Genomic DNA, 13,428 nt, shown 5'->3' with positions numbered 1-13,428 from the left:
CAGAATCTTGCATTGCATGCATTTTCACGTACCTTTTTCTTGTTACTTTTGTGAGACTTGCCGAGCGGTGTCTTTTACCATTATAGAGCACACGGTGAAAACAAACAATCAAACAAACACGGTGAGATTTTTGCACAGTTAATGTCTTGCTTCATCTTGCTACATTTACATAATGCATCAATTCATTTAGAGAAAGTCAGACATTGTAATATCAGCAAAAGTATTCAGTAAATATGAATCCGTTGATTAAGAGCAATGTGAGCAAGAGGGGTTGCCATGGTAACCACACCCAAGAACGTCCACACAAGTGATCAGCTATCAGTCACAAAGCCAAAAGGAAATTACAGATTAGTATCACATTTAGTCTTTGTACTCCATGAAATATCACTAGTGATATTTTATAAATATATATCAACATATATTATAAATATGTTCCATATATATATATATATATATATATATATATTTGCATTGTTTCAATGCATGTGCCACAAGCCAGCTATTGACTTACTTGATCTTTGCTCATCTTCCATGAGTCTGTGTTTATCCACAGGTCATAAGATAAGAATTGACTTCAGAATATAAACCAACCCCCGTGTCTCATTGGAATTACATCATAAGGTATCAATGAAGGTGCCGCTTTTTTACACACCACATCGTGTGACATCAAAGGAATTTTGTGGGTTAAAGACTAAATTTTGCCACACTCTTACGTACATCAACATCTGAAATATTGTGGTGACATTCGCTTTGATTTTCCGTAGACCAAGCTGGACATGTACACATGAACTAAACATCAATAGTTTTAATTAATTTAATTTAATTCATCCAAGCTGCAACTTTAGAGAATAAAATTAGGTCAATTTAATTAATATTAACAAAATGTACATCAACAGTCCGGAAGGAAACTTTTTATTTATAACGTGGCAGCAAAACAGAGCAATTGAGCACAAACAGATTAGCATAAAATAAAATAATTAAAATAATCGCAGATTTTGAGAATAATGTCGAGAATTTACGAGAAAAAAAACATAACTTTATGTCATAGGCACACAGACACCCGTAATAAAGACGTTTTTATTTTGTCGTCGAGTGACGATGAGGAAGTGTGGCCTCGCTTGCCTTTAATCCACAATTTTTTTTTTACATAATTAAGTGGTTCAGTGTTTAGCATGCAGGCTACACAGCTAGGAGACCCGAGTTCGATTCCACCCTGTGGCATCTCTGTGTGGTCTCAGGTACTCCGGTTTCCTCCCACATTCCAAAAACATGCTAGGTTAATTAGCGACTCCAAATTGTCCATAGATATGAATGTGAGTGTGAATGGTTGTTTGTCTATATGTGCCCTGTGATTGGCTGGCCACCAGTCCAACGTGTACCCCGCCTCTCACCTGAAGACAGCTGGGATAGGCTCCAGCAGCCCTTGTGAGGACAAGTGGTAGAAAATGAATGAATAATTTGGTTTGGTTACAACAAAACAAAAGGAATTGAGCTGTGAGGTTATAAAAGTTATAAAAAAGCTTTTCAAAAAGGCGGTTATTCAAGACCACTTGCATCTACATGATGTAATGTATCATGTAGAAAGCATTGTTTCTACAATGAGAGGATGATTACCATCATTATTCAGTCAAGCTGCCACTGACAAGGCGTGGGAAGCAACAAATAGGCCATGAAAAATCATTATGCGGTCCATGAGGACACAAGACTTCACTAAATCACCAGAAAAATAGATGAGCACACCAGTGTTACTAACCGTAATAACAGTAATTTGGTCAATTTTTTTTCCTTGCACGACACGTAAACAAACTCAAAAACAGACCACAGAACATGAAAAAGAGCTTGAAATGAGTAAAGTGACATTGTACAATCTACATTGATTTTTCAATGTTAGATCACTGAATCAACGTCAGACTTGTCTTGAATTATTATTAGTCAAATCGTGTATATATATATATATATATATATCGTATATATGTTTTCACCAGATTAAACATTTTCAACTATGAAGAAAAATATAAGCATCAGGCATTCACAAGATGTTATATGTAGGATAATGTCTGTGTGCCTTTAAGAGGCGGGGCCTAGGAAGTGTCTCTGTGATGTCAGCCAGTGGCTGCTGTGAGTTGTGGCTGACAGCAGCTCCTGTGTGAATGTTCCCTGCATATGTGTTGCTGTTGTATTCTACACTGGCCACTAGGTGTCAGGAATGTTACATTGATGAGACGATAGCCACAAAGTAAGCTATTAATTCTTATTTATGGATAAGACTTTTTCTTTATTTCTGTTATTATGTCAACTATGTTGGGTAATACAATTGTAAAGGTCACTGTATGAGTGTTATTTTATGTCTAGTGAAATATTTACCATATTTACCTATTCCATAAGTCTTAAAGGGGACCCATTGTGATAATTCTCCGGCCCTTTTTATCGAGTGGTGGGCTCTGATAGAGCAGCTACACACAATAACCCACAGAGAAAACTTTTTAGATTTTTCAGAATCTGCACCTATTCCAGCTGTGTTTCCTTTGATTTGTGTGATTTTGACAAAACAGTCTGCTTTAATATATTCCACCCACGACCCGCCCCTGCTGTGATTGGTCACACGCCCAAATTGCTTCCTAACTATTGTATGGTAATATCACCTCGTACTTTGGTATGTGACAAAAAAAACTATATTAGGAAAGCAGGAAGTGAACAAATGTAACAGTTATTGATTGTAAAAGTACCAGATGGAGGGGGAGGATTTAATAAGCTGTGCTTCTTCCTACTCCTTTTGGACATGTGGAACTGGGAACTGATTATGGGATGCATTCAATTGTAATCTGATGCATGTTCAAATGAAATAAAACCATTACCATTACAAACTATTAGGATGTGCGCCCCTCTGTGACATCACAAAGGGGCTGTTTTACACACCTTTGGAAACTAAGCATTTTGAGCCATCCCAAACTTCTTTCAGGGCTCACTTCCAAATGCACAAACCTAATTCTCAACACGAGAATACAACATTCACATTACATTTATAGGTAAGAAAAGTGGAAAAAGCATTATAGGTCACCTTTAAACTATGGTATAACTACAATAATATTCATTCATGCATTTTCTACCGCTTTTTCCTCACGAGGGTCGCGGGGGTGTTGTGTTTGAGAGGCTGGGTACACCCTGGACTGGTCGCCAGCCAATCACAGGGCACATATAGACAAACAACCATTCACACTCACATTCATACCTATGGACAATTTGGAGTGGCCAATTAACCTAGCATGTTTTTGGAATGTGGGAGGAAACCGGAGTACCCGGAGAAAACCCACGCATGCACGGGGAGAACATGCAAACTCCACACAGAGATGGCCTAGCTGTGAGGTCTGCACGCTAACCACTAGACCACCGTGCCGCCCCTACAATAATGTATAAATAAGGAACCCTACTTCATGGAAATTCATGTATTGTTTTCAATTAACCGTGATAAACGAGGGACCAAAACTTGGACTAATTGCCTACTGAGCCCCTGAAGCTGTCAAGGTGCCTTTTGAGCATCATATTTTGTCTTCCTGTCCATGTGTGTATACGTCATATGTACTAGTGAATGTTGTGGCACATGTGTTAACTGTTTTGCATAAATAATGTGCAGATTTATTGTGCCACATTTTACTAATTTTCATTTCATTACACCAAAATACTTAAATTTACATATACTTAACCTTCACTTTCCTGAGCGGAAGCTTTAAATGTTAAATAGTTTCTTCCATACGCAGCACATACCCACAACCTTTTGAATAACAATCCAGCTTGGCTGTGTTTCAGTCGCCACTGTGTTGATGTAGATTCACGTGCTCGCTTCACTTGTCTTTTAGGCTCCTTCCACTTTTGTCTTTCTCCCTCCCTCTCTCCCTCCCTCTCTCTCCATCTGCTCGCTGGCCCTTTCCACACAATCAAAGATGAGGCAGCACTGTTTGAGGTAGAGATCTGATAGCAGAGAATGAGAGATAGAAGGCGGTTTTGTTCATGTCAGAATTGATGATGTTTTATTTGTTTATCAAAGCTCGAACACTGTTGATTTTAAAATATATCCAACAATCGTTATTTAGAGTAGTTGTGGTCATTTTCCTTGTTAGGTCAGCCAATCATGGCTTTATATCAGTGCAGGCAGTGTAATGATTTCTATATGGTATACGATCCAATGAAAATCCAGTGTTGCCACTTTATGATGATTAACATAATTTGATTGTTTGTGTTATATATTGTTATAAATGTATTACAAAACAACCAGTTAACTCATCCTTAACTCATTCAGTCCCAGTCATTTTTCAAAAGACAATTCCTTCAGTACCAGCCACCAAGTTCTATGGCTATATAAACATGGAACCTATCAGGAAAACAATGTTTCTACCTTTATATGTTCTTTAGTAATCAGCAGTAGACTATAGGTTAAGTTTCAGGAAAATATCAGTTGATGACTAGAACGTAGGGATGATCCGATCAGGGTTTTATGCTGCCCACGCCAAGTGAAATCAGCCCAATATGTAGGTTTTATCAGAACATGAACAAAATGTCGGTATCCACAACTCAGGTTTTGTATTTCACAATGCATTTCCTTCTAGTCTTCTCACATTATTAACTGAAAACCTGAATGAAAAGCAGGTTTATACACCTCTGCTGGGTCCCTCCAGCCGCATCCGCTGCCTTCTGAAGCGCAGATGCAGCGGACTTCTTCTGTGCCCGGAGAAGAGATCAGTTTGATATCATTGTGCACTACGCCTGTTGAAAGCCTGCTGAGTCTAATTCATTGGTGAGGAGTTGCATCAGCACCACGTTTGGTAAAAAAAAAAAAAAAACCCGTCAAAGACATATTTCATTGTTGGGACAAGGAAGTTATGTGTATGACTGCTAACACACATACACGTTGTTGTTGCTTCTAAAAATAAACTACAATATGATACACAAGTAAATAGCCACGTATACATGGACCCAAATATTCCAATTCCATTCGGGTTATTTGCTCAAACGGAAAGAATGTAACCTTTGTATACACCTCATTCCCAAAGAAAAGTGCCAATCCGAATGAATATATAATCAGGTGGACACAGGGGTGGAATATTCCTTTCCCCAATCCGATTGAGGAAAGTTGTCAGACTGCGTTCTTCTTCTTCGTGGTGTTTTTCTTCTTCTGTTGTTTATTGGCGGTTGGCAAGCAACTTTCGTGTGCATTAGCGCCATCTGTGGAACAGAATCTAAACCCTTCTATACGCCATTCACAAGTCCAGTTTTATTAAAAAAGAAAATACATATCTATATAAAACATGTGCCGAGCTTAATTATAAAATATTAGCAAGATTGAACTTTATCTTTTCCTGTTCCCGGGTGCGTTCTTTCAGTGAATGCTGAGATATGACGTAACACACAGCTCCAGACGATTTTTAAAAAAATGGAGGCGAGCAATCGGCACTGGACTGCTGTGGAAAGTTTGTTTTTGATTTAAACTAAATTTCAAGACTGGACGCTAGAAAAACTGTTTTTTTTACTGCGCATGCCCCATTGACTATTCTGGTTGATTATAGCGGCGCATGTAGACACGCGATTGGAATATTCCTTTCCATGGATACCATTGTTTTTGGAAAGATTCCATTCGGAAAGAGAAAAACTCCTCAAGTAAACATGGCTAATGTTTTGGTTTTTTTTCATAGTCTCCACAGCGGATCTTTTTGATCCACATACTGATTTTCGTCTGGAGCCCTTTATATTCCGAACGCACCGATAGTGCTAACTAGTGGAGATTCGAACCTGAGTCCAGAACGCTAACCACTACACCACAGCAGGCTCAGTTTCCAAGACACAATATTCATTCATTCATTCATTTTCTACTGCTTTTTCCTCAAGAGAAAAACTCCTCATGTAAACGCGGCTAATGTTGCTATGATCATCTTCATTAATCAAAGTGTTCTAACTGAACGAGTAGAATAGCGTCCATCTGAATCATTCCCACAGTTATCCCGTTTCAGGTTTTTCTACCCGGATCACTTGATGCTGCTTACTGGCCAGAATGTGTCATGGGATCTGTTTGCATGGAGGCTGTATTTTGTGCTAATGGAAGCAGCTGCTTTGACTGACCTATTTCTGTGAGTCAAGAGTGCTCTGCAAGCACACTTGCCTATTGTGCAACAGCACCGCTCCAGGTGACTTCAAGCTTGTGAATGCTGGATAGAGAGAAAAAAAAACAAAAAAAAACACTTCACTTGTTCACAATTCAAGAGCAAGAGGAGCTGCTGTCTATCCGCATCGCTCATAGAAGTAGAGAATTGGCTTTAAATAAAAAGGGACTTCATTTCTTTTGTCTTGTGTGAACAATTCAAAGCAAATGAGTTTCATTTTATCTGACTGAAATCAGACTCCTGTCAGAAATCCTACCTTAATCCCTTGATCATACGCAAGTGCTTTCAAGTTACCTAATCCCTACACTCATTTCATTTTTTCATCCTTTTTCTCCTGGGGTTCGCCTTTGCTGGGACTTCAAAGATGTGGCACTCCCCAACATGTGTACCTTCATGTAACGGCAAATAACACACAAAACGTCTTCTCAAGTTGATTTGACCGACTCTTTGTAGCTTTTTTTAGACTAATGACACAACAAATTGTGGTAGAAATGCGTAATTTATTGACTGTGTTAAACAGTTTTAGGATGGTTGATGAAATTGAGATCAAATCAAATCAACTTTATTTGTATAGCACTTTTCCTGCAAAGACATGCAACACAAAGACATGGCATGGCACTGAGGAACAAGGAAACGCCACCTTTGGGGCCGTCCACACTGGGAGGAGCTGCAGACCGTGCCATCGGAGGCCCAGCACCCGGGCCCCCCGACTCCGACAGACGGGCGGACCCCCACATTAAAGGGAGGAACCCCCAGCCGGCCGGGTCGAAGGGACCCAAGGATGGCACCCCCTCAGCAGACCCGACACAGCCCCCAGTGTGGAGGACCCCCCCTGAGGAAATACTGGAGTTAAAAGCTGAAGACTAAGAGCATAAAATAGGACTAAAAAGATAAAAACATAACACTGGAATTAAAAGCTGAAGATCAAGAGCAAAAAAAATATGACTAAAAAGATAAAAACATAACACTGGAGTTAAAAGCTGAAGACCAAGAGCAAAAAAATATGACTAAAAAGATAAAAACAAAACACTGGAGTTAAAAGCTGAAGACTAAGAGCATAAAATGGGACTAAAAAGATAAAAACATAACACTGGAGTTAAAAGCTGAAGACCAAGAGCAAAAAAAAAAAAAAAAGGACTAAAAAGATAAAAACAAAACACTGGAGTTAAAAGCTGAAGACCAACAGCAAAAAAATATGACTAAAAAGATAAAAACAAAACACTGGAGTTAAAAGCTGAAGACTAAGAGCATAAAATAGGACTAACAAGATAAAAACAAAACACTTAGGTTAAAAGCTGAAGACTAAGAGCATAAAATAGGACTAAAAAGATAAAAACATAACACTAGAGTTAAAAGCTGAAGACCAAGAGCAAAAAAATATGACTAAAAAGATAAAAACAAAACACTGGAGTTAAAAGCTGAAGACTAAGAGCATAAAATAGGACTAAAAAGATAAAAACAAAACACTGGAGTTAAAAGCTGAAGACCAAGAGCAAAAAAATATGACTAAAAAGATAAAAACAAAACACTGGAGTTAAAAGCTGAAGACTAAGAGCATAAAATAGGACTAACAAGATAAAAACAAAACACTTAAGTTAAAAGCTGAAGACTAAGAGCATAAAATAGGACTAAAAAGATAAAAACATAACACTAGAGTTAAAAGCTGAAGACCAAGAGCCAAAAAAAAAAAAAAAAAGGACTAAAAAGATAAAAACAAAACACTGGAGTTAAAAGCTAGAGCAGACTAAGAGCATAAAATAGGACTAAAAAGATAAAAACATAAGAAAGGTTTAAAAATATTAGTTAAAAGCCTGATTAAAAAGGTGCGTCTTTAATCTTTTTTTTTTTAATATCAACAGTCAGAGATGGCAAAATTACAGGATCAGGATTCACTCCTGCCACGCTTACTTGAATGTCACTTTTTTTGTTCTTGTTTTGAAGCAGATCAGTTATAACCGTGTGACGGTTCAGGCAACTGGCGCCGCACTGGAAATTTGTTATATTTAGTCTGGATATACTGTGACATATCAGGCTACAAGAACATCTCTTGCAAAGTTTGCAAGTTTGGCACTGGAGCAGAACCTGCTACATGTTACACAAATCCGAGAACTGGGCATGTGTACCGAAACATGTACCATAATGGCAATGGTGCTGACGTAAACTGCAGTAACCGGACTGAAAAATTAAGTAGCTATCTGTGTAATTTCAGTGCTTAATTGATTTTTTGGCACTGATGTATAGTAATGGTAATGGTTTTATTTCATTTGAACATGCATCAGATTACAATTGAATGCATCACATAATCAGTTCCCAGTTCCACATGTCCAAAAGGAGTAGGAAGAAGCAAAGCTTATTAAATCCTACCCCTCCATCTGGTACTTTTACAATTAGTAACTGTTACATTTGTTCACTTCCTGCTTTCCTAATATAGTTTAAGGTTTTTTTTTTGTTTTGTTTTTTTTAATTTTTATTGTTTTCTTATTATTTTTATAATATAATAATATTTTATAATATTTGCAGAAATTAATATTTGCACACTGAGAGCATAGTGGAACTCCATGAATCACGCATGCACGAGTTTTAAAAAAGTAAAAGTACCAACACCATTATCACATAAATCAGAACCTTGGTTAGTGTCCACCCCAGTTTTTCAATCATTCATTCATTTTCTACCGCTTATCCTCACGAAGGTTGCGGGAGTGCTGGAGCCTATCCCAGCTGTCTTCGGGCCAGAGGCAGGGTACACCCTGGACTGGTGGCCAGCCAATCACAGGGCACATATAGACAAACAACCATTCACACTCACATTCATACCTATGGACAATTTGGAGTCGCCAATTAACCTAGCATGTTTTTGGAATGTGGGAGGAAACCGGAGTACCCGGAGAAAACCCACGCAGAGATGACCGAGGGTGGGATTGGACTCGGGTCTCCTAGCTGTGGGGTCTGCGCGCTAACCACTTGACCGCTGTGCAGCCCCCAGTTTTTCAGTTCATGTAAAAAATGTACGCCTCGGTTTGTGTACATTTTCTGGTTAGCGTACAATATGACAACGGTCTTGTGTTGTGAGTCCAACTGTGTTCAACATGTATTTTTATAACAAAATATTTTTATCAACATATTAGCTAAATTTAATCAGGATCATAAAGTTAGCTTAGCTTCGTCACTACTCTATGATGCTTTCAGCAGTTGACTCAAAAATGTTAGCACAAAAAAATCTCCATCACAAACATCCATTAATTTCCTGTATGATTTGTACTTATTAGAGACACATTCAAGCTGGAGACTATCCCAGCCGGCGAGATGCAGGGTACACCCTGGACTGGTCACACGAACAGTCTTAACCCAAAACATTTGTACGCTAATGCGTTCAGATAAAGTGACTTATTTTAATGCATCAACAGTCTGATATTCTCATAAAACATAAAACTTCAGATCTTCAGATCAGACGCTAAACATGAAAGACACAGATTTAGAATATTCAGAAGTCCTTATTTGTCTACATGGAGAGGAGGAAACATAACAGGATGACATGTCAGAGAACACGTAAACATGGATGTTGTCTGTCCACGTCATGTGAACCATTCCGGCCATCAGTAGTTTATTTTATCTCCTTCAAATATCCCAAAAGTGTTTCTCTGTGTTGTTCCCTCGGTGCTAATGATTTATCTGGAACACAAAGAAACATGTCGTCATGTTCTTATAAAGAAACTCTTTGCATGCAAGTCAGGCGTACGGAACCAAGACTCTTACGGTGGTAAAATGGACGGTGCAGATGATGGCAATGATGAGGAGGCCGATGATGATGGAGGCGATGGCGACGTAAAGAGCATTCTTGCCTAACCGCCTGGACCCGTCATAGTCGCCGTTGTAGTAGCTGCTCCTAGACTGAAAACACAACAAGACCTTATGAAAACAGTTTTGGAGACTATAAAGTTTTGGTTTACATGTTATTTATATTTAGTCCTTCTTTTATCACAGTTACTTAGGCCATGACTCCACTGTGATAAGTTTATTCATTCATTTTATACCTCGCGGGGGTGCTGGAGCCTATCCCAGCTGTCTTCGGGCAAGAGGCGGGGTACACCCTGGACTGGTGGCCAGCCAATCACAGGGCACATATAGACAAACAACCATTCACACTCACATTCATACCTATGGACAATTTGGAGTGGCTAATTAACCTAGCATGTTTTTGGAATGTGGGAGAAAACCGAAGAAAACCTACACATGCACGCATGCAAACTCCACACAGAGAATTGAACTCCTGTCTCCTAGCTGTGAGGTCTGCGTGCTAACCACTCGATCACCGTGCAGCCCGTAATAAGTTAATTTCTGGAATATTTTCATAGTCAGAGCTTAGAAAATCTGTTTCTAAATACAGTTTACAGTTTACATTATTAGAGCCCTCTGGACATGAAATAACACCTCCATATTAGGGTTGGGCGATATTTATCAAAAACTAAGACTTTCCCGGTATCCTGGGTCCTCTATTGCCTTCCCTTCCACATATATACGTCTAATTTTGTGTCAGAGTGAAAGTTATACTTGAAATATATCTTTTCACAAAAAGCCACTTTGGTTGAGAACTGATATTTTTGCCCAAAACGTACCAATGTTCCACTGCTGATTAGTAAAGGACGGAAAAAGGTAGAAACCAAATGTTTTCTTCGAGTGAAAGATGACAGTCTAATCTTTCTTTTGGTACGTACCATGTCCATATAGGACAAGAACACAACATTATTTTTGCCTTGAAAAATCAGTCAAAAATATCTAGCACTTTATCCAGTTCGGGAAATAGGAGAATTTTCACATATTCACACTTTTTTAGAAAATGATAAACATTAATATTTCAAAGCGGGGTATATAAACATGGCTATGTAACTAGCAACCTAAGATGACATAACTGTAGCAGAAGGTGACTTAAACTACATACATTTTGTAAATTTGTAGGTTTGTCTTATGCATTTTTTTTGCGCTGATATGGAACAAAACAACATGATTTATTAATAATATGGAAAGCAGGAAGTGAACAAATGTAACAGTTACTGATTGTAAAAGTACCAGATGGAGGGGTAGGATTTAATAAGCTTTGCTTCTTCCTACTCCTTTTTGACATGTGGAACTGGGAACTTATTATGGGATGCATTCAATTGTAATCTGATGCATGTTCAAATGAAATAAAACCATTACCATTACCATAATATATGATGGAAAAACTGAGTGTGAAGCTGCAATAATCAAACAGTGATGTGGCGCGTGACCAAAGCAAAAAAAGTTATGTAATGATACATATTTTTTTATAGTCCTTACTTACCATAACAGAGCAGACCAGAGCAACAATGTTGACAGGGTAGGCAGGACACAAACATGTTAGCATCGTTAAAAGAAGGTAACTTTTAAGCGGAGGTTCCTTTTCCTCTGTTGAGCTGTTGTCAAAACATTCACTCTCCCTGGGGGAACTTTTCATCTGTGGATTTAGAACTCCCAGAGCCATTTTGACGGAAAAATCGGGGAAAAAAATAGGTCAAAGATGGTATAAAAACGAAATAATTGCCTCAAAAAGATCCAATCCATGGGTCTCAAGTCAGTTGTGTTGGTAGTTGTAGTCCTAAATGGTGATAAGAGGAACTGGGACAGGTGAGAGAGAGACGGGTTAGGATCACTAACTCCTTTGGCCTCCATTCAGAGCCGAGATCCAACTCTCTTGACCACAGCCAAGATCTCACATAGCCCCCCCCCACGGCACACAGAAAGAATCTCCCTTACTGGTACAGTTCCATTGAAGTGCTGAAATGACGTCAGCTTCCCTACTATCACATAAAAAAACAAACCACAGTGAGATACTTTAGAATAATTTATTAGGATTTTAAAATTGAAAATATTTGCGGGGGGGAAAAAAAACAAGGAAATAAGAAAACTGCTGTAAAGTAAAGCCCAAAACCTTGTGCAGCGCTACAAGCCCCTTTCCCTCGCCAAACCTGTCATTGAACTCATCATATACCAGGGGAGCAAGGTCTCAAAACAGAAAAATATACTTTTTTTTTTTTTTATCGGAAAATAAGTCTTAATGCCGCAGAATAATCCACACGTCGTCACTTTGACCAATAATAGCACTATTTTCATTCGTTAGGTACAAAATAACTTATTGCTTTATTGTACGTTAAAAAGTTACAGTGTAGGTGTCCAGCAGTAGTTTTTTTTTTATGTCACGTCCCAGATGGTCTGACAGAGGAACGAAGTGAGGAAGTGGTTTCAAGTGTCTCGCTGGGCTTAACATTAAACAAGCTGCAGCGTGGAGGCTGAACAAACAGGTCACTTGTTTTTTTTTGTTTGTTTTTTTTTTTGCATGATGATTTATTCCATCATTTTTTCACCTTCCAGCCAGAACCTGTGTCAGATCCTACTGGGACTAGACCCTGTTACATTTTCATTTTCCCTGCTCAAACCCCCCTCTAATCCCCAATTAAACGGAGCAGCAATAGTATATAATTGACAGTAATATGGAGTACAAACCCATGAAGAGATGTGAGGGAAGCAGTGGAGAGAACAGTGAAACAAAATAAACAGGGCGATCATCATATCAGTACCAAACACGGGCAACCCAAAAAAAAAAAAAGCGTCGCCGGTTGCCAGAAGTAGTTCCATTATCATTTACCTTGATGTAAGCGCACTAGTACTCACTAGTACTCACTAGTACCCACGCACACTCAAGACGCAATCACATGCACCTTCCAAAAAGTGATAAGAACCAGAGCATTATTGTTGACGTTTTTCTACAGTCGTATTCTCACAGAATGTCCTTCATTTATTTTTCCACGGTAAAACACCGCATAAAACACATAAAAAATGAAAAAATAGACCAAAAAAATTAAGAAAAAAAAAAAAGGAAGTCAAGTCAAATCCCCAACCTAACAAAGCCCTGATTTCTCCTGTATATAAGCGTGTAATTCCTCCATCATTATAGTCCATAATCATAACTATAAGTAGCTGTCATGTCATGCAGATGCAGGAAATCTGTTTCACCGTCATTTATAAAAGAAAAAAAAATCATAGCTGCTGCTTCAATAAAAGCAAAGTTATGACTTATAAAAGAACATGAAGGCAAAAAAAAATCCTCCAAGTACCCCCCCACACCCCCACCCCGACATCGCCACGCTGCTACAATGCTGGAGAAGACTGGCCCTGACGACGTTTACTCAGAGTTAGTTAGTAGTGAGATGACCACATATATAATATATAGGACTTCCAGTGAAATAGATGTTAACCCCACCCCCTT

The 13,428-nt window shown here is 38.6% G+C and overlaps 1 protein-coding gene across 1 annotated transcript; it reads right to left on the bottom strand.

The window, feature by feature from the left end:
- Nucleotides 1-7,847: 7,847 nt before the first annotated feature.
- LOC131108966 (transmembrane protein 233) lies at nucleotides 7,848-11,895 on the bottom strand. Its single transcript, XM_058060486.2, has 3 exons — nucleotides 11,467-11,895; nucleotides 9,903-10,037; nucleotides 7,848-9,818 (listed from the first exon to the last, which is right to left on the bottom strand). Exons 1-3 carry the CDS (start codon nucleotides 11,644-11,646, stop codon nucleotides 9,807-9,809), a joined length of 327 nt encoding a protein of 108 aa, XP_057916469.1. The 5' UTR covers nucleotides 11,647-11,895; the 3' UTR covers nucleotides 7,848-9,806.
- Nucleotides 11,896-13,428: the final 1,533 nt, after the last annotated feature.

Source organism: Doryrhamphus excisus, linkage group LG11, assembly GCF_037039965.1.
Source record: "Doryrhamphus excisus strain RoL-2023G ecotype Guam linkage group LG11, RoL_Dexc_Guam_v1.1, whole genome shotgun sequence".
In the NCBI taxonomy this organism is placed as follows: Eukaryota; Metazoa; Chordata; class Actinopteri; order Syngnathiformes; family Syngnathidae; genus Doryrhamphus; species Doryrhamphus excisus.
The sequence above is the reverse complement of the archived record's forward strand: the minus strand, read 5'-3'. Positions and strand labels throughout refer to the sequence as shown.

What these genes read in the sequence shown, in the direction of transcription:
- LOC131108966 (XM_058060486.2), bottom strand. Translation starts at nt 11,646, where the DNA reads ATGGCTCTGGGAGTTCTAAATCCACAGATGAAAAGTTCCCCCAGGGAG. An exon ending in CTCTGGTCTGCTCTGTTATG is followed by an intron (nt 10,038 to 11,466) that starts GTAAGTAAGGAC and finishes TTGTGTTTTCAG; the next exon opens with TCTAGGAGCAGCTACTACAA.